The sequence below is a fragment of the Natator depressus genome, chromosome 21 (genome assembly GCF_965152275.1).
Source record: "Natator depressus isolate rNatDep1 chromosome 21, rNatDep2.hap1, whole genome shotgun sequence".
Taxonomy (NCBI): domain Eukaryota; kingdom Metazoa; phylum Chordata; order Testudines; family Cheloniidae; genus Natator; species Natator depressus.
Window position 1 is genome coordinate 12,410,319 of NC_134254.1, and position 26,340 is coordinate 12,436,658.

A 26,340-nucleotide genomic window follows, 5' to 3' on the forward strand; every position below is an offset into this window, starting at 1 on the left:
GTCATCAAGTAGATGGCACGAGCAGCGTTACTGGCTTTTTATGCGGCCACCGACCGACCGACCGACGCCGGCCAGCTGCAGCCACCTGCCGCCTCTGCAGCGGCGCGGGGCCGACTCGGAACCCGGGGCAAGGAGCGCAAAGGAAGGAGAGACATGCGCAGGCGCACAGCGCGGTCCCCCCCCCCTCCCCGGCTGCAAGACACGCCTCTGGAGGGAAAAGGAATTTGCGCATGCGCCGTTGCCCGCTCCGCCTCTCTCGGGGTGAGGACTGGGCGCTGAGAGGGCGGCGGCGCATGCGCAACGTCGTCGAAGTCTCCGGGGGGGGGGGCTTGCTGGTCTTGTCCCGTCCGCGGCGCCGTCCGTTCCGTGAGTGGCGGTGCGGAGAGCGCTGGGGGGGCGGCGGTAGCGACGCACCCCGATCCCTTCCCCCACCCCCCCCCCCGCCCGTCCCAGTGAGGAGCGAGTCTCCGGCTCTGAGGAGGGGCTGGGTCCGCGCCCCCATCTCCGCCCCGCGGGGGGCTCCGGTAAGTGACTCCCCCGGCCCCCCCTCCCCTCAGCTTGTTGCCCCGGTGACGCGCCCCCTCCCCTCGGGGCAGCTGCCTCGGCCCCGCTGCCTCCCGCACCCCCCCCCCCCAGTCTGCCGCTGCATCCTCCCTCCCGGCCTGTGGCCCCCCCCCGGTCTCCCCTTCAGCTCCTGGGGCCCCCCCGGCTCCCCCCCCGCGCGCCCAGGCCCCCGGCAGCTGGAGGCAGCGTTGGCTGCCCCTGGCGGGCTCAGCCCCTCGCTCCTGTGGCAGACAAGCCTGCAGCTGCCCCAGCCGCCGGCATGAGGGGCCTGCCGGCCTCTCTGCGAACAGGGCGCCCGGGTGGGCAGCTGCCTGGCCTGGGCTGCGGGGCTGAGCTCCCAGGGCCGGGTCACAACGCGCGCCCCGGGGCTGGCTCCTTTTACTGCCACCCCATCGAGTGGCTCCTACGGCCGCCGGCTCGCCCTGGGGGGGCACCGCCAGCTGGGGGGACCAGGTGTCCCGATTTTACAGGGACCGGCCTGATACTGGGGGCTTTGTCTCAAGTGGGCGCCCTGGGGCCCCCTGTCCCGATTCTTCACACTTGCTCTCTGGTCATCCTTCGGCCAGCGGACGACCAAATGGGCCCTCTCCTCTGGGTCATCAAGGTGGTCCTTCCCCGTCCAGGTTGAGCCGTGGTGGCGGGGCGCCTGCACTGTCCATGCTCTATAGATAAATAGAGGCACGCGTGCGCTCTCCCTTAATAAATTGGTTGGTCTCTAAGGTGCCACAAGTCCTCCTTTTCTTTTTGCGAATACAGACGGACACGGCTGCTACTCTGAAATCTCCCTTTTATCAAACTTCACACCTGCATAATTGCATTTGAGTGAGGGACAGTTGTCTGTCTTCCTCCCCCTCCCTTTATCTGCCATCCAACACCGGCTTTGTCACTTGATGGTTTTCTGGGAAATAGGACCTAGTAGCATAATCAAATGTGAGTGATGTAAATGTGCTTACAGTACACAGATACCGGATTGGCACGCTCTTGAAGTGCTGTGTATAGAGAGAATCTGTCCTTTCTAATTCAGATAGTGTCACTTTGAGCTGGTTTTTTTTTTTTTAAAAGAAATAACTTCATCAAAAATACAGCAAAAGTTCCTCAACAGTCCCTACGTTGCCTGTGTTCTTTGAAGAAAGAGAAGATGTCTAACAGGTTAAATAAAAATAGCTTCTATTATAAGGTCTTTGGGGCCTGCCACTTTTTGTTATCTAGAGGGCCATGCACACCTGTGGTGCCTCGGATTTCAGATTTGTCACTTCATTTTTTAGAATTAAAATTTATGGAGCAGTCACTGTAAATTTAATAAAAGTCAGGGTTTAGTGACTGCTCTGGGATTTTGTTTTTTAAATTAAAAATGCCCTGATAAATGAGGGAACACCAACCACTTATAGCAGCACGCTTGGCCCTGGCATGGAAACCCTAATCCTAGCTCTGTGAGGAGAGGAGGCCCAGGGGGAGTGGAGGTAGGAGGGGGCTGGAGAGAGAGCCTGCCTTGCACTCACCAGGGACACAGCAGTGGCTCCTGTGTCCCATGGGGCTGGGCCATGCTCCCTGTTCCAGGTCTTGCGACTTGGTGCATGGGGTCACAGCGCCACTTGCTCTGGTTTGGCCCTGCCTCCACTTCATTGTAATTGGGAGAGAGGCAGCAGGGCCAGATTTGAGTAAGTAGTGCTGCAACACGCCCAGAGTGGGGAGCTGGGCCCAGCCGCACAGGAGCGGCTGCTGTGGGGTGAGTGTGAGGTGGGCTCCGTATCCAACTCCTCCACCTGGGCCTTCCCTCTGCACCACCCTCCATGCCCCACCCCCCTCGAGCCTCATGGACAAACAGAGAAGTCACAGTATGCATGACTTTTTCTGCACCCTGCCAAACCTGCAGCCCTATAAATGAGATAGTGTCTGTAAATGATATCTCTGACTTCTAGGGCTGTGTTCCAGCCATGGGAATTTTGTTCTTTTGGGTTATATTGCCACTAGAAAACCTCAATGAAAATAGGTTTCCGATCGCAGCCATGTTAGTCTGTTTCCGCAAAAAGAAAAGGAGGACTTGTGGCACCTTAGAGACTCACAACTTTATTTGAGCATAAACTTTTGTGAGCTCACGAAAGCTTATGCGCAAATAAATTTGTTAGTCTCTAAGGTGCCACAAGTACTCCTTTTCTTTTTTCAATGAAAATACTGTCTTAAATTGTTCAAAGAACTTGTACATTTTATATACATTACATTTTACTTATTGTTTCTTACAATAAACAAGCTAGGGTCTTGCCCTGAATTTGAGCCATAACATGGAATCGGCTAGCTTTTGTATTTTTCTTAAACTTTATTTTTAATTTAATTTAATTTAAGATGTAGATGCAGTATACTTAAACCCCCCCCCCCCCCAAAAAAAACAACCCCTCAAGATTGTTGTTTTTTTTAAAGTTCGTACTTGTTTAGAGGTAATTATCTATCTGGATTTTGGCAGGCTGTTTGTGGAAATGTCTGCTACAGTGGGAGACCCTAATTGCAAAAGTAGCTAAAAATAGCAAATTTGTCTGTCTTCAGCTGCTCCACACATCCATTTAATATTTTGGCTCCTGGTAAGTTTCATAATAAGGGGCTCTGCATGTGACTGACAAACGTAGAGGTACCTTGTTTCTCGAAGTGTAAAAGAAAAGGGAACCCCTGACTGGGAATCTCGGGGTGGGTTTTTCATGCCTAACAATTTTACAAGATTAGGAGAATAGATTGGGTGAAGTACAAAACATTTTCAATACTGCCTAAAATGTGGTTTTTGAGGCATAATATTTGTCAAGTTTCCTTCCCTCTTTTTTGAATGCTGTTCAAAAACAGGAAGCCTGACGTGTACCTTTTATTTTGTAACCCTCTTCCCTTCAGACTCTCTCATTAACTGATGGTGCCCAGTTTAGACAACTAGTCTATCGTTTTTCTCTCTCTGATAACTTAGATATATAAACTATATAAAATATTAACTTCAGTCTGGATTCTTAATTCCAATGTCTAATGTAGTTGAGCATCAGTTATTTGGTCAGAATTCTTGCTTCCATATTTTGTTGTCATTAGTAATGTCAAATGTGTATTTTCCCCTTTTTTTCCCCCTTTTCTAGTAGCCATGGCAATGACGGGTCCAACACCCTGTTCATCCATGAGTAATCACACCAAGGAGCGAGTTACAATGACAAAAGTGACATTAGAAAACTTCTATAGCAATCTCATAGCACAACATGAAGAACGCGAAATGAGGTAAAAATCCCAGTTGGGAGATGGAAAGTGCGTCTATGTAGAAGTGAAAGGAAACTAGTGGCATGATTGTTTAACTTGAGGTCCCATTTGAGCAGGTGCTATCTAGTAAATTGTAGCCCAAATTTAACTTACCTTAACGTTACCTTAGGCCTTGCTAGTAACTACTTACTTATCTGAGTTTCTCAAATATGATGTTGACGAGTAAAAATGGTTAGGTAGAGGACATTATTATAAATTAAAAGAAGACGTTTTTCTGATTCAGAATATCTGTTCTTAAATCCATTATTCCATTGCTGAGCAATTTTAAAAAAAGCCATTTTGTTGAGCATGCTTTGATGAAATCAGTTGAAACATTTTCCTTTCAAACTTGAGTCAAATAGACACATTGTCAAGATTTAATATATCTTAGTGGAAACCAATTGTATATTTAGCTTAGATTCGTTTAAGCAGTAAAGTAAGAGGCCAGTCTCTACAAATATTTACTCTTTCAACTGTTGCTCCTTTTGATTTTTATTCCCTTTTAACATTTCTTGTAGTTTTATGAAGTCATGTGGTTTCAGCTTCATTTTCTGTTACAGTTTATGATGCAGTCCTCTGATAAGGGGAAATTCACTTGTTCAAAGGCGCCAAGCAGCTGCTGTAAAGGCTGTAATTTAACATTAACTTGACTAACTCATAGGTGGGAGGAGCCTAATAGGCTTCGATAGATGAGATATGATAAATTCCTTAAATATCCTTGGAAACCTGTATTTTCTCTTTGTGGGCCAGATTCTCAGAGGTGCTGAGCACCCTAAACTTCCATCAAATTCAGTGAGACTTCAGTGTGGTGAGCAAGTCACAAGAATAGGCCTATAACCAGAATTTTCAGAAAGGTTTCCTGTAAACGCTTAATGTTGGAAAAAGCTTCAACATTGCTTGGTCCTGCCGAGTACTACTGCTGCGGAAATTCACATTTGGTATTTGAGTGGGGTGTTAGAGAGAGAGAGAGATGGTGAGCAAATTGTACTTCCTAGGTGCCTAAATAAGGGGAGAGCAATTTCAGTATACATGATAGAGATGTTGGGCTAAAATGTTATCATACCCCAGCAGTTGCTTAGTGGCAACTGGAGGTTGGAAAAGGATCTTGCAAAGAATGACTTGCATATTGAACAGGAATTCTTCAGTGCATTTGTATAATATGATGCTGAAAAGGCCATCGGGAAGCTCAGAACATAATTAATGTAGGAATTTTTCCTGCAGTGGCCAAAGCTAAATCTGAACAACAAAAATAGATTACCTTCCTTGAATCAAAAAGGGGGGGAAAAAAGTGGAATTAAGGTTGTAAATGTATCAATATTTTAAGGGAGAAAGCCATTAATATCAGTTTAGGTACAAATATGGCCCCATCTCCAAGGTATCTGAGCATCTCATAGACATTAATGAATTTATTCTTTCAACACCTCTAGGTAGGTGGGGAATTATATTACCCATTTTACAGAAGGGGAACTGAGGTACAGTGAAACTAAGTGACTTCTCTGGTGTCACACAGGAAGCTAGTGGCAGAGCCAGGATTTGAACTCAGAGTTCCTGAGTCCCAGTCCAGGTGTAGCCACCAAACCATCCTTGCATAAAATAAGGCATGTGAAATTTCAGGCAGACTGGTTTAGATGAGCAAAGTTATAGAGGGAAGGTGGTGAAGTTGGACTTCTATTGGAAAGGTAGGCTTGAGCTTAAAACTGGAGAGACCAGCATCTTTCCATAACTCTGATTCTTCACACTTCCATATTGAATCCAAATTCCTAGTCCGCTGACTTAGTTCTAGACAACACTTCCAGGTGTTGAAAGTATCTGTGCTTTTTATAGGATTTTCTGAAGAACTAAACATGAATTTTTTTTCATTGCTTTTTTTTTTCTTTTTTTTCTTCCAGACAGAAGAAGCTAGAAAAAGTGATGGAAGAGGAAGGTTTAAAAGATGAAGAGGTAATGAACAGAAAACAAGTTTTTTGGTTAGATAATATAAGTAACCCATAGTCATACCTTTAGTAACCTCTCTGATTGGTTCAGTATGATCCAGATGAGAACTTCATTATGGAATCTCATAAACCATATGGCTTTCTTTTTCAAACAAACACTAGAAGAGAATCAGGAGGTCCGCACATGCCCGAAAGGAAACAGAGTTTCTTCGATTAAAGAGAACAAGACTTGGTTTGGAAGATTTTGAATCCTTAAAAGTAATAGGCAGAGGAGCATTTGGAGAGGTAAGAACAGAGCAACTGATTACTGAATAAAACTGTAGTAGCATTATAGGGACTGGAATGCTTTTGAAAAGACTTGAAAAGATCAGAACAGTACAATTTGAAGCCAAATGACACAATAATCACTGCTGAATGTTTGTTTAAAGTTTGTCATTAAAATGCATCAGACTTTATATAGTCAGTGCTAGTTTGTATTAAACAAACAAGCAAAACTCCACATCTTTAAAAGGACCAAAATGCTGGTGAAATGGGCTTGGTTGGCAACCTTGGAAAGCCCCTCTATCTATAGAACAGATATAACAGTAGCAGTGCAGGTGTGATGCTGCTGTGCCAGTGTGCCTCCACCCTGGCCCTGTAGTAATGGGATGCAGCGATAGCAGAAACTGCATGCCAAAGGGCCTTTAATAATGGGTTTTCATGATGTAGAAACTTGCCCACTAAACTGGGTTTTGACCAACCAACTCGTTTCATGTTACTGATTGCCAAATGATATCAAATGGTATCATCTTTGTTACAGTAATCTGGTGTCCTAGAGGTAGCCGGCTCTGTATCCCATTACCATATCATAAGACAGCTAGTGCTAGTTGTCCTTATAATCTGATTCTGCTTCGCAAAATAGAAGTTAAATGTTTGCTTTTAGGGTATGATACCCAGAATACTGTAAAAGAAACCTGGAAAAGTTGGGGGGATAAGGATGTGTTTCTGACTCCATATTTTTGCAAAACTTGAAGGTGCGGCTTGTCCAGAAGAAGGACACAGGGCATGTATATGCGATGAAAATACTGCGCAAAGCTGACATGCTTGAAAAAGAGCAGGTGATTAATAGTAATTTCAAATAGCAATTCTAGTAGCTCTGCCTCTTTTTAAAATCTTTTTTTCTGCTCCATTGCAAACTCAGATTCCTGGGGGACAAAAGTGGGCCTATATTTAAAAAAAAAAAAAAGGACTAAAGAATAATCACTGCAACATATGGTTTAGATTTTGCTAGCTAAAACGGCTAAGGGGGTGTGGATGGATTTTTTTTTTTGACTTTCCAACCTGCCTTCGATTTGGATACTCAGTTTTCCCTAAAACGCTTAGAACATTTCAGCCTTATTGTAACTCTTTCTGGAAGAAAGACTCTAGAGAAATTACATAACTTTTATGTGGTAATGGGGAAAAATATAGGTTTCACTTACTATATTTCTTTATCGATTTTTATCAGTGACTAGTTAATATGTATTAATTCACATGTTCAAAACAGCATTTAAAAAAAATTCATTGTCTCTGCAACCTTGGTCAATTTCTTGATGAAGGTTTCAGTTGTACTGGCTTTTCACAAGAGGCACTGTGATCAGATATAGTGTGTGACTGTACATTCTGTTTCCATTTGAAAACATGGAGAAGCAAGGTGTAGGAAATCAGCAGTTTTCCTCTAAACAGCAACAGAGGAACACTTGTATTGCAACTGATCATGTTCCTCTTTCTGCATTTTGTGATATTATGTTACCACTTGAAACCAAAGATATGTATGTGAACTCTCAATACAATCTTCAGAGTGCTGGCTTACTGCAAGTCTGATTTCATCCTGATTTAGCGTGTCTAATGGATTTAATTGTAAATATCAGTTGCTGGAACTGCATGAATCCTTCAGACTCACTCGCAGGACCTCCAAAGTAGTGGCACTTTTCATATTAATGCCAATCTCTGAATGATCGTATTATATCTTTGAAAGCCCTTCTGGGAATATTAGTCTGAACTAATCAGTTCTTCTTCGGCACTGGAGTTCATCTAGGAAGCAATGTTTTTGTAGGCAGTAATTCCTGAATTAACTTTTGTCTTTTAAAAGTATTCGTTGAAAAAATAGCATTGCGTTCTTGACCTCTTTGTCTTTACATAGCAATTTTGAAAGTCAGTGCTTTGTGTGTGGGCCTGCATTGATGTGTTTTGAGACCTGGGTTTGACTCCCAATCTCGGTCATGAAATATCCATGTCTCATCTGCTAGATGTTAACTGTTCTGAACTGTAGTTAGTACCCTTTGTGCATGTTTTAGTTAGTGCTCTTAATATAGCAGATATTTTAACTCAAATAGGAAGTAGTTTATCTTGTAAAATAAGCACCTCAAAATCGAATGTGTATTTTCATCATATCTATAATTCAATCAATGTTCTCTTTTCCATGTGAAGGTTAAGGAAGTAACAATATTAGACGTTGAAGTGCTCTGTTTGTCTACAGTCCAGGTATAAAGCAGGTAGCTGTAAGACAAGCTTCTCCATACTACCCTAGCCACAGCTGCACTTCTGACTTGGAGGGGATCCATTTTTTATAGGTATAGTAGGTGTATATATAAATGGTCATCTAGGGTAAAATGGGATTATTTTTCTCCATGAAAATTTGCTGAATAGTTGTATGCAGTGGGTTGAGTTACACGCTACGGTGTTAGACTCGTCTTTTGTTCCAATGGATGAGGACAAAGACCTCTTTAGGACCTGATCATGCAGCCATTCGCTACTAGACATAGTGTTCGCTACTGTCAGTAGTCCTGCTGACTGCATTTAATTGGACTAATTGTTGTAGCAAACGCTACTTAAGGTGGTGTTTCTAGGATCGAGCCCTTCAATTGCCGTTAAAACTAGGGTCATATTGTGAACCCTTTGCTTACATTGGTGAACAGTTACTTACGCAAACATTCCCTTTGCAGTTAGTAGATCTACTGATGTAACTGGATAATTTTTTCAAAGATCCTCAAAACAAAAACGTGTCATTAAGGTTTACAGTTGAAACCTCTGAACATAAAGGATCTTCAGATCTATGCACTGAGGGATCAGATGGAGTCAGAATCCTAAGGAATTTATTCAGTAGGTACATTCCAAACAAAGCATATGAAAGAATGGCAGTGACCTTTAGTAAGGTTTTCTGCCTGTTCATTCTCAGAAGCATAATTTTTTAAGCTGTTGCAGTCTTCAAAAGTTATAATTGTCTGAAAACCTGTCACACTATTTTAATATATGAAAATGTCCAGTGATGAAAGTATTGAGACGGGCTGGTATTTCCATTCCTCATGTAAAGACTTGACAATTGCATATTCAGTCTTTCAATCCCCTCAAAACAGTGTTTGAATTGAGTGTGAAGATAAATGCGTCTAATAAAACATAATAAACTTAATAATTAATCATATGCATTCATATACCCTAGGTTGGCCATATTCGTGCGGAGCGGGACATTCTAGTGGAGGCAGACAGTTTGTGGGTTGTGAAAATGTTCTATAGTTTTCAAGATAAGTTAAACCTCTACCTTATCATGGAGTTCCTGCCTGGAGGTAATTACCTGAGATCAAAAGGTCCCTTTCATTTTGTTCTGTGGCCGTCTTCTGGCTTTATAACAAATCTTGTCTGTCTTTGTTACCGGTATTTATACATGTGTAATTGCTTTACAATGTTGTCTTGGGTCTGATCCTGTAGGGAACTGAGCCATTCTTAATGCCTGGTGACTTCATTGGGGAATGAGGGTGCTTGGCACCTTACAGGGTCAGGCCCAAAGTTACCTGTCTGTACCATGGGGCTTTTGCAGTCATGCTTAGGTACAAATGCTTGCAAACTTGACCTAGATGTTCTGTCAAGCCTTATCTTCACAGTCTGACATCTATCTTCTTAGAACCTTAACAGCTTTCAGTTTTCTAACTCTTTTCTTGTAGTTGGTTTGCATCAGAAATAACCTCTTGTCTGCAAAGAAGAGCTTTAAAGGTTAACTCTTGAGTGCTGAAACCACTGGAGTTCACTAACAAGAAGAATGTTATACTGAAATCTTGCTGGGTTATACGGAAAACATGATGTGACTATTGAAACCAAATGATTGACTTCAGACCTGACATTGTGCAGTAATGCAGTCTGTTCTTGCTAAATGTGTTTCTGGCTGCAGAATTGTTATCTAAGGTCCAGATCTTGTGTGTGGTTGTCCATAACTAACTTTGGTTTGTGGAACATTTCTATCAGACAGTTCACCTTTTTGCTAATTGGATGTTTTATAACTGAGACAGAAACTCTCAGATAGACTGACACAAAATAAAATGCAGTAGGGGCTTGCTAAATAGCACACAATAGTTTACACGCTCACAAGACAGTCTCTCTTCACTTCTCAGTGACATCTATATAACTGACTATTGTAGTGAGGCTTTTTTATATCCATTACTTTATAACATTATTTGGTATGTTATCAAGTCTTTAATGAAAACTAAACTAAAATTATAATGAACCAACGCGCATTTGGCATATCCTTTTAAATTTCATCTACTCGCTAATTCACAGAATCTAGTATTTCAGTGGGTCTCTTGGTGATTAGTACAAATTAGTTTGGGTCTACTGGATTTCTATAAAATTGGATGTCTCAATACCTGCCACCAACAAATTCCTGTATGTGGCTTTACATCACTAAACAATGTCAAGGTGACGTTCTCTGTTAGCGCCAGCTGATGGCCTGTGATCATTCTATTTGTGATGTCACCGAGAGAAGACATTGCCTGGAATCTAGATAGCATATATCTTAAATTTATGTATCTGTATTGTGCTAGCAACCTGAGGCCTCAATCAGGGTACAAACAAACTGGTAGTCATGGTCCCTGCCCCAAAGAACTGGCATTCTATTGAAGCTTTATTTTCATAATCTAATTGCTAAATACTCTTTCAATTGAACAAACTAATGAGCATCAACAGGCTCGACTGTAGCTGAGTGAAGAACTAATTACACTTCTGTATGCATTTCTTGGGTGTTTGTGAATCCACAATGTACAAAATATAATTGTTTCATAAAAACTCTACATTCACTGAAATGTAAAATGGATGTCTTATTTAATAGCTTTGGTGACATGTTACTAAGAGGCTAGGGCTTAATTATCAGTTTGTATTTACTTCTGCTGTTTGTGGTGGCTGACTTTTTCTAGGTGATATGATGACACTGTTGATGAAAAAAGACACCCTATCAGAAGAAGAGACTCAGTTTTATATTGCGGAGACTGTGCTAGCCATTGACTCCATTCATCAGCTTGGTTTTATCCATCGGGATATCAAGCCAGATAACCTCCTCTTGGATAGTAAGGTACAAATATATTAACCACTGTATGCAGTGTTGTTGTAGCCATGTCGGTCCCAGGATATGAGAGAAACATGGTGAGTGAAGTAATATCTTTTGTTGGACCAATTTCTGTTGGTGAGAGAGTCTCCCCAACAGAAATTGGTCCAACAAAAGATATTACCTTAACAACTGGGTGACGTTTGGGTTAGCAACAAATATACTGGGTAACTTAAAATTCAGAATGCTATGATAGATGGCACTATCGGTTAGTTAACCTTCAATTTCTTACCCTTGCAGAGGATATTTTCCATTGTCCTGATAGAAGTGAAGCGACCTCAATCTAATCTTCAGCTGACAGTACCTTATTTACAGAGTGCTCTCTTGTGGCAGTTATTTGAACTGATCTGGGTGGTTTTCAGTGCTGTTTTAAAACCATCTTTTGGTTTCATTTCTTCCTCCTTAGTCTAAGACGTTTCCTTTGGGTCTGACATCTGCTTTGCGTGTGCTCACCAAATATTGAGTAGTGTGTTTACACCAAGTGTGGGGATGTTGCTGATTCATTAGGCTTCCAGTCTCATTAGCTCTTCTCAAAATCTTTCTCCAGACTGGTCAGGATACCTGTTTACTTGTATGTATTTATAGTAGGTAGTACCCAGGAAGTTGGGGTGTTTCAATACCTTACTATTGCTAAGTAAAATTTTATATTTTTCTACTTACCTTGTCTGGGACAAATTTGCTGGCAAGAAGAATTTACCTACTTCTGTTAATTTCAAACTATAATGAAGTGCTCCGATTGGAGCAGATCTTTACAGAGTCATGCAAGTTTAGGATATAATATGCCGTTTTTAGGCTCAAAAAAGAACTTCACATTGAAAGTCATTGCTGCCTTGCACTGTGGATAAGACAAATTCAAGCAGAGTAACATTTTTCTTTGTGGAATATCCTGTGTCTTAGCGAGTCTGCCCATGACTCATCCACTTTCTGACAGAGGAGTAGACAGCACTGCTCCTGGAAACGCTTTGTTCTTACCTGGGGTGGTCATTGCCTCATCCCATTCAATATTCTCCCTCAAGGGACTATGGGGCTGATCCTGCAAGGGGAAGTGCCTTCAGCTCCCATTAAAGTAAACAGGTATTGGGAACATTACTGGAAATTGAATCACATCCACTGTGTGGCAGTGCAGAAAATTATCCCTAGGTTTGTTCAATATCTCATTCCAGTTGTAGGCTAGAGCAAGGTAATAAATATGCTTGGTGTTTTGTCATATGAAATAAATGGGTAAATAACTCTATTCTTTGGGTGGATGTCTTGTATTTCTTCTGCATTTTGGGTCTCCACATCTCTAGGGCCATGTGAAACTATCAGATTTCGGTCTCTGCACTGGGCTAAAGAAGGCTCACCGAACGGAATTCTACAGGAACTTGAACCACAGTCTTCCGAGTGATTTCAGTAAGTTCTCTGTCATCAGTACCAGCACTTACATTCTCTCCTATGGGAATGGCGTTAGAAATTCCGAAGGGGACTGATTTCAACACAGTGGTGGAAAGCTGCTGTTAGGGATCTAATGAATCCTGCCTATGTGGAGGGTTTGGGGATAAAAGGGTGAATGGTATATGTGGCACATTAGTCCCTGTTAAACTGCAGCTTCCCTCTTGCTCTTTCTGCACTGTGCACTTCCTTTATTTTTGCTACTTACCAAGATATTTATGTAAATATAAGCATTTACCTTTCCGATAAGCTTGCTCCTTCCTTCCAGTCTCACATTATCCTTTCCTTGCTGTACTACACGGTAGGCTCATTGCATGTACTGTAGCAAGGACTGCTAGCGGATGGCACAGTAGCAGCACGCAGGACTAACGTGGCCAGCCCTGCCATAGCACATGTGGAGGCATGGAGATATTTTAACTCTTGGGAATACACATCCCCAGAATCTAAATCTTTAAAATTGTTTCGCAAGAAGAGCTGGAGCATGGCACCAGAACGATAGGAAATGGCAGACTCTCCTGAAGCTAGGTCTTTAGCAAGAAACAGAAAACTTCGTTCTCTTCAGTTTCTAGTCAGTTTCCCTCTGCAGCAACACCAGTGTGTATGCTTCTGTGCTGGATCTTGGTATGACTCTGTAGTTGCTAGCTCCTCTTTCATGTATTACTTGAAAAAAAGGAGGCAGTCACTTTCTCTTGGCTATTCCTCCGTGGTGAGGATGTGTGACTAGTAAAAAGGCTTTTGATATATTCACCCCAGTGCTTTTAAAAGAAACAGTTCCTCCTGATCAGAGGCTTTGAGATCCCAATTAACTAACATTTATGATTAGTAGTCAGGGTCTTGGCTATCTCAAAATAGTTTCATTGAAATGATTGACACCACTGTGAGTCCAGTTCCTGGTGAACAGGAGTACACATTACAAAAACCACCAACATAGTTAGTACTAACTGACCCTTTTTTGGCAGTCTGTCTTTGGCCTCTCTGAGCTGTAGACTGAACACCCCTCTGTCCTTTACAGATGGTCCCTTCAGATCAGGTTTGAGGCATGATAGGAGGGCAGTGTTGGGAAGCTGGCGCTGCTGCTGCTTCTACTTTACCTGCTCTGTGGACAGAGAGGACGTCAGTCTCCAGGGCTCTCAGTCTGAGAACTGCTTTTCTGAACTGAATTCGCAGAGAAGAGATGGATGCAAAGAAAATGTTGACCTATATTGTCCCTCCTGTTCCTGTGTTGCACTGTAGCTTGAGTGCTTGCACTGTAAAATTCCATAAACTTGACCATACCTGATATGCCTGTCATCAGAGATAAGGTTTTACTAAGCAGATAAGGCCCAAGTACCCAATCTAGGCTTTTTTAACTAGTTGTGCCTATGCTATGTGAGTGACGAAAAGACCCTCAAACATCAATGTCTTTATTTTGCCTTCAGCAAACAAAAGCATATACCGTGTGTGAATAGATTTGTTTGGAACTTTACAGAGAGTAGAGGTTGGGTTGTGATCTCTTTTACATCATTTTAAAGCTGAGCTAACTCTGTTGGATTAATGAGATTTATTCCAGATGTACATGGATGTAAGTGAGATCAGAATCTAATCTTTTAAATGTAGTCATCTTGAAGTGAGTATTTTGTTCCTGGAGTTATAAACTTCTGAAAACATGGATGTCTAATGGAAGTGCTTACAGAATTTTAACTTTAGTGCAAAGAATGCAGCAGTGTCTAGTGCTGGCAGACTGTCAAGTGGCAGGGTCTGGAAGCTACAGATGAGCTAGGAGTAACTCTGCCCCTCTATGTATAACTTCAAGTGGGGCTATTTATCGTGGATAAAAAGTGGAAAAGAAAAGCGAAATGAGCAATACTGATGTCTGTGTGTTCTGGTCCTCTTTAGCTTTCCAGAACATGAATTCCAAAAGGAAAGCAGAAACGTGGAAGAGAAATAGACGTCAGTTGGTAAGTGCAGTCCCTCTGTCTACAGATGCTCATGGGTGAGCTCTGAGATGCAAGTGGGTTGGCTGATTGATATTAAAAATGACCAGCATTTACACTGTGACACTTTTCAAAACTCTCAGGGCACTTCTCTGAAGTACTGTGAAAGATCTGTGCAGTTGGGCTTTAAAAAAGAAATAACTCTTGTTTGTCCATCTGCAAAATTCTGGTGACTTTTATGCTTAAGATAGAGAACCACCATGGCTTGTTGGTTTTTCTGGTGCAATTATGGCTAAAACTAGCCAAGTTCTTAGCTACTTCTAATGTAACATTGCCTCTGGGGAGACTTCTAGCCCATACCCAGACTGCGATGCCTTAAGAGAACGGGACAAAGCAGATTGAGGCACATAGTGGTGATTTTACCTTGCAGATTTCGTAAACAATAACATCTGCCCAAGTCTAGCTGGATCTGGCAGAGAAACTCAGTGATTAGATTTGCATCTATCACATGTTACTTGGCAGTGCTGATGCTAGAGATGAACATGAGCCAAGTCTCTAGTGTGAACTAGGGCTGTACTGCAATTTGTGTTGCAGCTGTTGGCCACTGTCTAGCCTTTTTGCCTCTGTAGGGGCTGGAGGAACAGCTTCCTACAAAGACACTTAAACAGTATTATTTATCTCTTTCTTAATCTCACTTGAAATGTTTCTAACAGTCTATCTTCTCTAAGAGTAGAGCCGCGGCATTTAAACAGGTTTTATTCCCTTCCCCTACAATAGTGTTTTTTCACTGCTGTCACTTTAATGGTATATTGATAGTATGTGAGATCTTATTTAAAAAAAAAAAGTCATCTTTTAATTTGAATAAGTTGTCTGTGTGGGTTCTGTTCGAGCCCTCTGGTCCTGTGAAGATTTCTCAGTCACTTGTCTGTCGGGATCTCTCTCAAAATGTGTAACTGAAGCCATTCAATTTCAGGCCTTCTCCACTGTGGGAACTCCAGATTACATCGCTCCTGAAGTCTTCATGCAGACGGGTTACAACAAGCTTTGTGATTGGTGGTCACTTGGGGTCATCATGTACGAGATGTTAATTGGTAAGAAACGAGCAATGCACAAACCTGGAGTATATGTTAAATTCATATTACGTAATAGCAGAGTCAAAGTTCACTTTTTCATGGCTTCGTTTATCTTTGCTGGCACACCTTCACACTTAGTGCCCATTTTCACATTAAGCAATTTTCTCCAGTTTGCTGTTCACCTGAATTTTTTTAAACTGCTATCTTGTAACCCAAATGCAGTTATTGCTGTTTTTTCTCCCTGGTGACTTTAAATTAGTTCAATTTAAGCTTTAGTAGCCATAAATTACTCTTTACTTCATTGCAGGAGTGTATTTTCTCTTTTAGGTTATCCCCCTTTCTGTTCTGAGACCCCTCAAGAAACGTATAAGAAAGTGATGAACTGGAAAGAGACTCTGACCTTCCCGCCGGAAGTTCCAATCTCTGAGAAAGCAAAGGATCTTATTCTAAGGTACCAGTCAGTCAATTGCTGCAGCTGACCAAGCTTGTAGTGTGGTGCCACTTGTTACATGTCATGAATTTTCTCATCCTACAAACTGCATGAAACACCTCTTACAACTTGCCTAATGAGACAGTGGGTGCTTCAAAGTTTAAGGTGATGCATTTGTCGCATTTATGTATTGACTAGGAAGATTGCTAATCAAATGTTTTTCTCATCAAATTCGTGGTGGTTCACTGTCATTTAAATTGGGAGCCCTTAAAGAACTGCATTAATGGGGGCTCTTGTAAAATGCTTATGTTTGGGAGAACCTCATCTCGTAGCTTTTTTTGCCTCTCACATGTCTTCGTCCCCCATTTCCTGTGCCCCTGAATTCTTCAGAAATTGAATCTCCACTTGAAGGAAACACAGAATGAGAATGTTGAGTTGTATTAACTGGCTGTATGGACCCTTTCTGTTTATATTGGCAAAGGATGTCCTTGAAATAGGCTTACGCTTGTTAGGATAGCAGGTTAGAATTACTGGCTTTCCATCCTGTGTATTTAAACGCTTCTCATGAGTGATCTAAATTCCTTTGGGAGTTGAATAGTCTATCCAAACAAACTCCTGTCTGAAATAAGGTTTACCCACTTTGCTTCCATATGATACATATCTGCCTTAAGGCTGTTAACGCCCCATCAGCCTTTATGCGTTCCACAAAAAGCAATCACCAACCCAGAAACATTTTGTCTTTGTCTAAACCAAGGCAAACATACGCACTAAAACTCAGATTCAGTTTAGGGAATAAATTCCCTACAAACCTCCTTGGAAGTGGCTCAAACTGGTTTCCAGACCCACCATTGTAATGCAACAGGCAAGTGTCTGACACTGTGTGTAGAGTTTGATTTATAAACCTATTCCGTGCACACTGAGCTGGGCTTGTGAAAGAGAATGTGCAATCATTTTGCTCTTTAGTCTTAACTATGTACATAATGTTTCGGATAGGTTTTTAATCTGGTCTCAATACAAAAGTGAAATGTACATGCTTTTGTGTGTACTGTTGCCCTCTGCTGGTCCTGGATGAAAGGGCATATTATCCTTGAAAGTAAATTCCCTATATTCTATCACAGCCTTAACATTCCTTAGCATGGTTTGTGTGTTACTTTTAAAATAAGAGCTTTTATCGTTATCCTTCCGTTACAATTTCATACATGTAAATACTAGTTTCTGTTTAAAATGACTCACTGTTTCTAAATATAACACTTCACTATTTTCATGCTTCCTTTCACAGATTTTGCTGTGAATGGGAGCACAGAATTGGTGCACCTGGTGTTGAAGAAATCAAGGGTAACCCCTTCTTTGAAGGGGTTGACTGGGAGCATATCAGGTAGGACATTGCCAGACACGTCAGCATCCTTCTAGAAAGCTAGTCCTTGTTTAATTTCCTATCCAGTGGTCTAATTACATTAGACTGTTAGGTTTGTCAGAAGTGCTGGTACAGTAAAAACTTGCCTGTGATGGTAAAAGGGGCAGCTCTGACTTGAACACGCAGGGAACCAGGCCTGTGCAATAACCAGGCCTACGTGGCAGCGAAGAGGTTCAGATCCTGATCCAAACTTCTCTGAGGTTCAAGCATATCCAGATCAAGGCTTTTTTTTGTGAGTCCCTATAGAAATGGAATGTATTCATTGCCTGCCTTAAAACCTAATATTGAGAATGTTGCTTTTGGCAGAGAGAGACCTGCTGCAATATCAATAGAAATTAAAAGCATTGATGACACCTCAAACTTCGACGAATTTCCAGAATCAGATATCCTTAAACCAACAGGTAAATATCTCCCCTTCTTGTCACTATCCTACATATAATGATAATGTAGGATTCCTGTTAAAGTAAACTCTGCAAGTCTGGCTTGCTAGCAAGTTCGGGATAAGAGTCCTTAATCATCTGATACTTAAGGGGAATGCTGAATGGTAACTTTTACAAACTGTGGGCCCACTTCTGCAAGTCCTTCATGCACAGAACTTCTACTGATATCACAGGGAGGCAAGGGCTTGTGGGAGCAGACTCTGAATTTGCTGCAAATCTAGATGTAAGGGGATTTGAGGGCAGTTTCAGACTTAAACCCACAAACTAAAGCGAAACTCAGAACTGTCAGATCTTTCTCCCTCCCCCTATCTTCCTCACTCGACTAGTGTAATACATTTTGTGGTAGCATTAAAGCCAAAAATCCCTCATGGAAGTGCCATTGATAGCCTTACCTGAGTTTTTCATATACATGTGTTTTATAAAGAAAATATTCATCTTTTATTGTACAAATAAGACTACGATGGTTCCTCTGGTGTTACGCATGACGACTGCCATGGAAATGTATAGTTGGGATGTGGCAGTGCTTCTCAGGGCACATTTGTGAGACTTAATGTGTGTAATTTTATAACGTTTTCTAGTGTCATGGCGAAAATGGCTCTGCTTTAATCAACGAATGGTGGTTCCACCATGTGTTTTGTAATGGCAGCTTCTATGTCAAGGCCTGTTTGAGCATTTGTTAGCATGTGGATTTTTAACACACAATAGACTGTAATGACTCCCTTTTTTTCTAGAACTGAAGAATAAAACTGGGAAACAGTATTTTCCCAACCAGAAGTTGTATAATTTCTTTAAAACTAAAAGGCTGTGTCCAGTGTTCTGTATGATGAGTACAGTTTAATATCTGAAGAAGCTAACACTTGTATCGCTTTGTCTTCCAGTGGCCACAAGTAACCATCCAGAGACTGACTACAAGAACAAAGACTGGGTCTTCATCAATTACACCTACAAACGATTTGAGGGGCTGACAGCCCGAGGGGCAATACCATCCTATATGAAAGCAGGAAAGTAGTGAACTGTGACCTGAGACTATTTCTGAGCCTTGGATCTTGTTTCTCTGTACTGGGTTTATGCCCTTAAAGCAACTTACCTGAAGGCTATGAACTTTTTGAAAAGTTTTTCAGGTCACAATATATTACACGCCATTGTTATTTACTTGGATTTGTTTCTTCCGCTCCATTGAAAACTTCCACGAAACTCTATCACCTCTGATGCAGGCAGATATTTTTTGCTGCTTCAGGAGCAAGTCTGTCTCTGTTTTCACATTAAATTCCTTGCTAGACTGTTCAGTCCAGTAGAGGAGGAAGAGAGAGAAGAGCGCCTTTACTTTCTAACATCACAAAGCACATGGTATTTACAAAATATTTCACCAGTCCTGCAATGAGTGATATACTCAGTCCGCCAGTTCTGCCAGCACTGTTTTCCTAATGGCTAAGAACTGTAGCACAGAGGAAATAAAGCAATAATTAAAGCTTGAGATAGACAAAACTGTCCAGTAAATTATCTAGTAGATGAACAAACCTTGTATTGCCTTAACCGTAGTGTGTAGTTTGCTATTTTTTTATAACTCAGAAGCCTCTTTAATAGCATTTTTCAGCTCAATCAGTAGCCTCAAGTTGTGGTGCACTTTACTTTTGGTACTAAGACAATGACCCTCAAGCCATTAAATATTTTTCTAAATTAAAAAATTGTGTAACACTTTGCTTTTTCTGAGCAGTGACAGGAGAAACAGGCCACTCATCCTGGTAGAATTTATTCCGTGGAAGCTAACAATTTCCAGCTGTTGTACTGAAGAACCTCCATGCAAACAAATGACTATTGTAGATTATCAGTAAACTAGCCAATAACAAGAGCTGACCTAGAAAAGGAGTGGGTAAGATGGGGGGCGGGGGCATAGGAAGGGGAGGGAGGGAAATCCGTTTATCCTGATTGATGATGGGCCTCCTATGTATAATAGGACAGGAGATGGGGTTTTCTGTTCTTGCTGCTGCCATCTCTTGGCCACTTGTAAAATCTGCCGGTCTTGATCAGTTTCAGAGATGATGATGCTAATTTGCTAGTGGCGTGGGGTAGTGTCAAGTAGCAAGATATGGCAAAAAGTGTGACATTCTGCCTAGGGCTCCTCTTACAAACCCTTATTCACAGTGGCCTTCCCATCCTCTACTTGGTATTTCAAAGTTCCTCTCAGTACCATGGCTAAGACATCTGTACCCAGAGTCTTCCAAGGGGGGGGTCTGAAAATTCTGGTACATGGGTCCTGCCATGTCTCTCTGACTAATTATTGCCTAATGTAGATTATGAAAGTGTATTCCTTTATAATCAGGATGCTCTCCATGAGAGCGCCAAAGTGCCTTCCCTTGCCTAAACACCTCTCAGAACTGTCTAACTGGATCAAACTAATTTGGAGGATTCTTTATCAGCTGAGCTCTTGAGAATTCCTTTCCATGTGCAGGAACACCACTTAGCTATAAAAGAGGTGCAATCAGTGCATTCCTAGTGGCGTGTGAAACAAACAGATCCACCCCCCTTGTGGTGCTGGTCTTCAGTGTGTCACTAGATGTTAAATTAATGAGATTTTTAACAAGTGCATATCTGTTTGAACAGTTTAAATTCCTGCTACATTATATTTTTGGTGCTGAACACTAAAAATACCTAGCAGCTAAAAACTACTGTTTTTAAAAGCTAGATCAGTGTGTCAAGATGACCTGGTGGCTATCGTTTGTATATAGCCCTAGCTTTCTAGATTAACAAAGGGAAGAAACTGTGATTGTAATGTAATAATGTTTTTAATGGCTGCATTAGGGAATATTCCACTAAATGTCTTTTGGATTAAAGTGTCACAGGGTAAATGTTGAATGAAGGAGTAATTTGAGTGCAAATACTGTACATAACAGAAAGGCTGATTAAGAGTGTGGGTGACAACTTGTTAACATCCTCTCCCTAAGTGCTGTAGCTATGAGACCGTCCAGAAACCCTGAATCTATGCTGTTGTATTTCTGCGTAGTAGGAATTGGTTTGGTGCATTGCTGTAAGCAGTTTAAATGCTAAATTCAAGAGTAGTTTTTACTCTGACAGTAGTGATTTTTGGGCCCATGGGATTATTCATAAGACTACTTAAGCAAAGTAAAATAAAGATCAGGGTCTTTATTTGCTAGCCAGCAAAGCATCCTTTTATATTACTTAGTTTTTTTGTTTTTTGTTTTTAAATCAAGGATTGATTATTACATTTTAGATGTGGTAAAATTGCTCTGTCACCCACATTTGAAAATGTTGCCTTATAAGCCATTGGAAAGTGAAGAGCTCTTGGCATTTTTAACTATTGAAAATTGTTTTGCAATTCTTGCTTTCTTAAAATGTGAAGATCAAAACCCTTTTGAAGCTGTTCTGGTTTCGGAGTAAAAGGTTTTGAGACAGCAGATGCATTGTTAACCCTTTAATAAAAGGGACTGGTGTTTTTACAAATACCAAAGAACAAGGGAGAGAGCTATACAATTATAGCTTGTAGGGGTTTGCTGTGAAAGTCTATAAACAATACCTTGTTATGTAAATCTCTAGTGCGCATGTGATTTTCTGAATGCCTTCTGACCCCACACTCAGATTCTCCAGTTGGGTGTTGTATATTATTGTCCTTGAGTTAAAAAGTGGAGAACTTCAAAGGCACAAGTGGCTCTTACGAACCTAACTTCTTTCAACTTTCAGTGGGAATTAAGTGCCTTTGAAAATCTTCCCCTATGTGTGAAACCTGTCAGTCATCCCTTCTAAGTGGTAATTTTTCCTTTACAACAGAGCCTGCCTTTTCCTACAGGTATTTTTTTATCAACACTAGAAAAACAGTACTGTGTATTATTTCCAGGATCCACACTTCACTGTTATCAGAATAAGATTTTTGTACTTTTTTCTAGATATGCTCGCCAAACATTTTTATTAAGTTAATAAGTTACCAGCTTGTGTGCGTTCTCATTAGCTGATAAATGGAGGTAATTAGGAATGCCTTGTGGTTTTTTGTTTAAAGCTGCAAACCGATGAAGGTTGCAAGGAGTGGGTCTGGTTCTTTTCCAGCTAGACCTGCAGGAGAAACGAATTCTCATCTTAAACTTCCTAATGGATGTGACCGTAAATTATGCTGCCAGTTCCTCTCTTCATACTCTACCTAGCACAAAACTGCACTTAGGTGTCACTTATTATCACTGTGCCCTGACTCTGCCTTAAACTGTCCGTTGAAAAAGCGTTCTGTAAATACATGATGCTGTTACTAAATTGCATTGTAAAATTTGGCAAACCTGTTGTGTGTGATGCTGGGGTCTCAGCAAGGAGAAACCCAATTTATTTTTATGGAATGATCTTTACATTCTGCTGAGCTGTGTAAATAAATCCTCTTCAGTCACTGTCGTTTTGCTGCTGTGTTTTGTTTTTTGCAAAGGGGAATGTCCCTTGCTGATATTTACACTTTTTTATATGCAAAATAGCAATTACTTTGAAAGTAGGGTCCTTCACCTAGGCACATTGGCTTAGACATTGACTTTGACATTTTAGCCCCTTAGACTACAACAGCTCTGGATTTGATGATGGAAGTGTCTTGGGTTTTTTTTAAAATAGCCTTGAGGATTGTTTCCTTAGGTGCGTTCTACTTTTGCCCAAATGAATAAGATGTTGCAGGTGAAAGAAATATGGTCTCTCAGCACAAGAGATTATAATAAACCCTGGTACTAGGCTGATGGGAAGACAAAAGACATGACCATGAGATCATGTAGCTGCGTGATGGGGGTGAACAAACCCCACACTGGGCAACATGGGGTTAAGGGATTATTTGGGTTTAGTTACTCCCCCCACACACACCTGCAGCAAATGCTCCATCTGCTGGAGGAATTAAGCCAGGGAATTAGCTCATTTGGGTGGCAGAGCTGGAGGTGAGCAGCTCTGCAGCCTACAGCTCCAGCAGTGCTGAGCAGAGGAAGCCTAACGGAAGAGAGGAGCAACCCCAGAGACAACCAGCGAGGGAAGTATCCTGTGGACCTTGGACATTGGTAACCCCCTCTTATTGTGGTTTGGGTTTCCCCACCAGGGGAAAGTCTCGGACTAAGATGATGTGAGGGGAGAGGGGAAGAGGCCCACAAAGGACCCCCTTAAGCAGCCTTGGTTGCCAGACCACTGGTAGTCCAAAGTTCCCTGGGTGGAATGGGAAGGCCTGGGGTCCCCTCTCCATAACCCCCTTGGCAGTCAGTTGTGGCCGTGAGCACTAGGCCATGCTCCCCAACCAGACCCAGAGTGAGGATTGTTACAAGCTGCTTTGGTGAGGAGCATGTGATGATCCTGGTTTGTTAAGGTTCTGGGCCAGATTGCCAGCTGGTGTAAATCGGAATACTTCCGCTGATTTCAGTGGAGCTCTGTCAGTTCACACCAGCTGAGGATAGGGCCCATTATTACTGTAAGGGGAAAGTGTAGGGTTTATTGTTGCTGTTGGGTGGGGCTAGGTATCAAGAAGAAGAGAAATGGTTTGATGTGCTGTGTGGAGACAGGAATAGGGAGTGAGGGATGACCTGAAGGAGGCTCTGGTGGTGTGAGTGAAGATTAGACTCCTTTCCTACCACACTGTGGCCTGCCACAGCCAGCTGGCAGTTCAGACCTCAACACAAGTTTTTGTTCAGTCTGCTTTTGAGCACAGGATCAGTCTTGCCAAAGCACACAGCCCTGGGCCAATATCTGATCATCACTTACAGCTGTAATTCCACTTAATGGGGCTTGGGATTCCTAAAGCTCTGTTTGTTTACAAAGGCTGTAACCCCAGCTCAAGTTGCAATCAGCTAGAATGCAGTAGGTGGGTGAATTGTCACTGGAGCTAACTTAGAATTGTGCTTTAGATTCTTTTAATTTTTTTACAAATGATCTAGGACTTTAAAATACCTTCTTAGCCCATGAGGGCCAGCTTAGATGCAGAGCTGTTACTAAATGATGGCAGGTATTCTCTGCTCTTACTGGGTCTAATTAAAGATGGTTTCAGGGCCACATTTGCCTGTTTATTTGTACAAATCACTCCTAGTCCCAGAGACCTGGTGGCATTTATCAAGGGGTAGCAGTAATGTGGGTCTCTTTCCCAGGCCGCTTTGCCACTTATTGAAATTACCGAGTGGTAAAATTAAACTCTGGACTTGCTGTGACTCTTGCTTCTTTGTGGAAGCTTCCATAATTGCCATCAACTTGATAAGCAGCTGCTCGCTCTTCAGCCTAGGAACCTATAAATGGGCCTGTCTTTGACTCCCTTAGATCACCCACCATGTCAGAGCATGGACGGAATTCAGGTCACCTGTTTCCCAATCCAGTGTCTCTTCCAGTGGGCTGATACCTGCCCCTATCCAGTGCTGAGAGCTCACTCAGTGTGCTTGGAGATCCTCGGCTAGAAGGGGCTACAGAAACGAGGACTGTTCAGGTAGCCTTTTGTAGCTCAAGGTTTGGGTCAGAAGCTGGTCCTGGTTCCATCTTAAGTTCTAAGGCACTCTTAGGAATGAATGAACACACGTTCCCTCCCCCTGCCTGTCCCAAATTAAAAAGAAAATTCAATGAATCGGATTTGTGTGGAACTCATTATGAAACTCATGGGGCTTTTGTTTTACAGTGACAGAAATTATTGCTCATGAAGATGAAGACCCTCAAGCCTTCCAAGCACTGTTCGAGCTACCCCACGCAGCCAACAGCCTTCCGTGCTGGCCTCCAACCATACCCAGCCAGAGGGATCTCGGGCAATGGCTGATGATTATGCCAAATGGTTACAGTCTTGTACACAAGAGACAGCCAACAGCACTGAAACTGCTGAAGAGTGAGTAAAATCTGTCCTACTCCATTGTAATAACTCCCCTTCTCGACTGTGCAGTACCCTTATTTTCCCCCCAGGCTACACTTAACAGCAACAGAACAGCTGTAGACAAGTTGAGTGTTGCTACCTGTCTAGACCTAGTGTTTTAAAACTTTTTAGTAACCACAGGCTGGCACGATGCCTTGACAATGACACTTGACAATGGTTAGACAACTCCCTGCTCCCCTTGTTTTATCCTTGGTAAGTGCTTTGTGTAAGGGGCTGTCTCTGTTGTGTGTACAGTGTCTAGCACAATGGGGTGTTGATCCCAGTACGGTCTATCTTAAGTAAATCATCACAGGGCTAAGTGGTAACCCCTGAAATGTGTGCAGAGATGATCTTTTGCATGTGAACTTAACCCTTGCTGTGCGCACAGGGAAGGAGCTGCACCTGTTACTAGGATGCTAGGGTTGGGTCTTCGGCTCTATTCCCATGGAGCTGGAGGGTCAGGGGCAATCAGGACTGCAGTTCTTGTTTGTTAGACTTTGCCACATCTCCCAGGAAGGAGTCTAGGGCTAGAAAAAAGGGTGTATGGTGTTCGAATGGAAGAGGGAAAAGATGCAGGAGTTCAGTTTCTTTTCCTTTAGTGGGTCAGACCATCTGAGTGCCACTCCTGTATTTCACTCCCTGTTGTATGTACAGTTGGAACTGAGCCGCACTGTTTGGATTGTGGGGTGTTAGGGACAGCTCTTTAGGGAACTAGCGTGCCTGCTGTGAAAGCTGAATCGGCAATCAAATTTAGGCAAGGCTCCAGGGTATTCTGACCCAAAGCCCTTGACCAGACACTTTAACCAAGGGCCAAAGACCTATACTCTGAAAATCAGGTCTCTTTAAGTTGTCATGTTGTGCCCCCAAGAACTGAGAGCCCCAATATCACTAGCCCTTTCTGAAAATCTTGGCCATCACTTATACCAGCATTAAATGGGCTGATGTTTAAAGCTGGTGCATTAGAATCTTACTGTGTAACTTGTTATAGCCAACTGAGCCTACAATGGCATGAAAGATTGAAATGGGTCTGACACCTGCAAACGTTTGTGCTAGATGAACAAACAGCACTCATTCCAAAATCGGAAGTTGAATTTCAATAGCTGTGTCCGAGCCCTTCAATCTGCCAGGAAAGGATGAGATTTCATCACTGGTCAGTGACCGCTCTGGCCTTTCTTTGAAAAGGCTCTAAAACCCTGCCCCTTGAGAGCTTAGCTTGGGAAACTCTTTAAACAGATGTGACCGAACAGTAATGGGTGGCTGCTAAGGGTAAGTGCTGCACGGGACCTAGGAACTGAACTTTGTCTGCCAGCTCTTGAGCAGCGCAGCCCCTGCAGCAAAGGAAGGTCCCCTCTTGTTACCCTCACAGGCTCTGGCCTTCCACTTACAGGCTCCATAAGTTCATTCCATTTTCCTTGGCTAGGACAACAGTGGTTACAACATTGGGCTCTGAGGGTAAAGCAGAGGAAAATGGGGAGTCTCTTCAGGGCTGTATAAAGGGTGAGTGGGATCTTGAGTGCAAGGAACAGAACTCTCAGTAGAAAGCACATCAGGGGAATCTGCAGGCTTGATGGACAGCTCGGTCATCCAAAATTCCCTTTCTGCTTACTAGAGAAAACAGAGGCTGCATGTAAATTATAACACTTTATTACAGAAAAGAAACCTTACAAC

The 26,340-nt window shown here is 42.3% G+C and overlaps 1 protein-coding gene across 4 annotated transcripts; it reads left to right on the forward strand.

Moving 5' to 3' along the window:
* Window positions 1–439: 439 nt before the first annotated feature.
* Window positions 440–19,705, forward strand: STK38 (serine/threonine kinase 38). Of its 4 annotated transcripts, none has more exons than XM_074936491.1 (15): window positions 455–524; window positions 3,023–3,137; window positions 3,666–3,801; window positions 5,709–5,760; window positions 5,916–6,038; window positions 6,767–6,850; window positions 9,211–9,334; window positions 10,952–11,106; window positions 12,429–12,531; window positions 14,446–14,507; window positions 15,457–15,574; window positions 15,884–16,007; window positions 17,266–17,361; window positions 17,707–17,801; window positions 18,719–19,705. In XM_074936491.1, exons 3-15 carry the CDS (start codon window positions 3,671–3,673, stop codon window positions 18,847–18,849), a joined length of 1,398 nt encoding a protein of 465 aa, XP_074792592.1. In that variant the 5' UTR covers window positions 455–524; window positions 3,023–3,137; window positions 3,666–3,670; the 3' UTR covers window positions 18,850–19,705. The 4 variants fall into 4 exon arrangements, with proteins under 4 accessions (XP_074792593.1, XP_074792591.1, XP_074792592.1 ...); XM_074936494.1 differs by having other exon boundaries at window positions 3,669–3,801; XM_074936492.1 differs by lacking the exon at window positions 3,023–3,137 and having other exon boundaries at window positions 440–524; window positions 3,669–3,801.
* The last annotated feature ends 6,635 nt before the right edge of the window (window positions 19,706–26,340 follow it).

Bases quoted from the DNA above. Each gene is read 5' to 3' on its own strand.
- STK38 (XM_074936492.1), top strand. From the start codon at position 3,671: ATGGCAATGACGGGTCCAACACCCTGTTCATCCATGAGTAATCACACC. The intron at 15,575-15,883 runs GTAAGAAACGAG...TTTCTCTTTTAG, and splicing joins CATGTACGAGATGTTAATTG to GTTATCCCCCTTTCTGTTCT. The intron at 17,802-18,718 runs GTAAATATCTCC...TTTGTCTTCCAG, and splicing joins AGATATCCTTAAACCAACAG to TGGCCACAAGTAACCATCCA.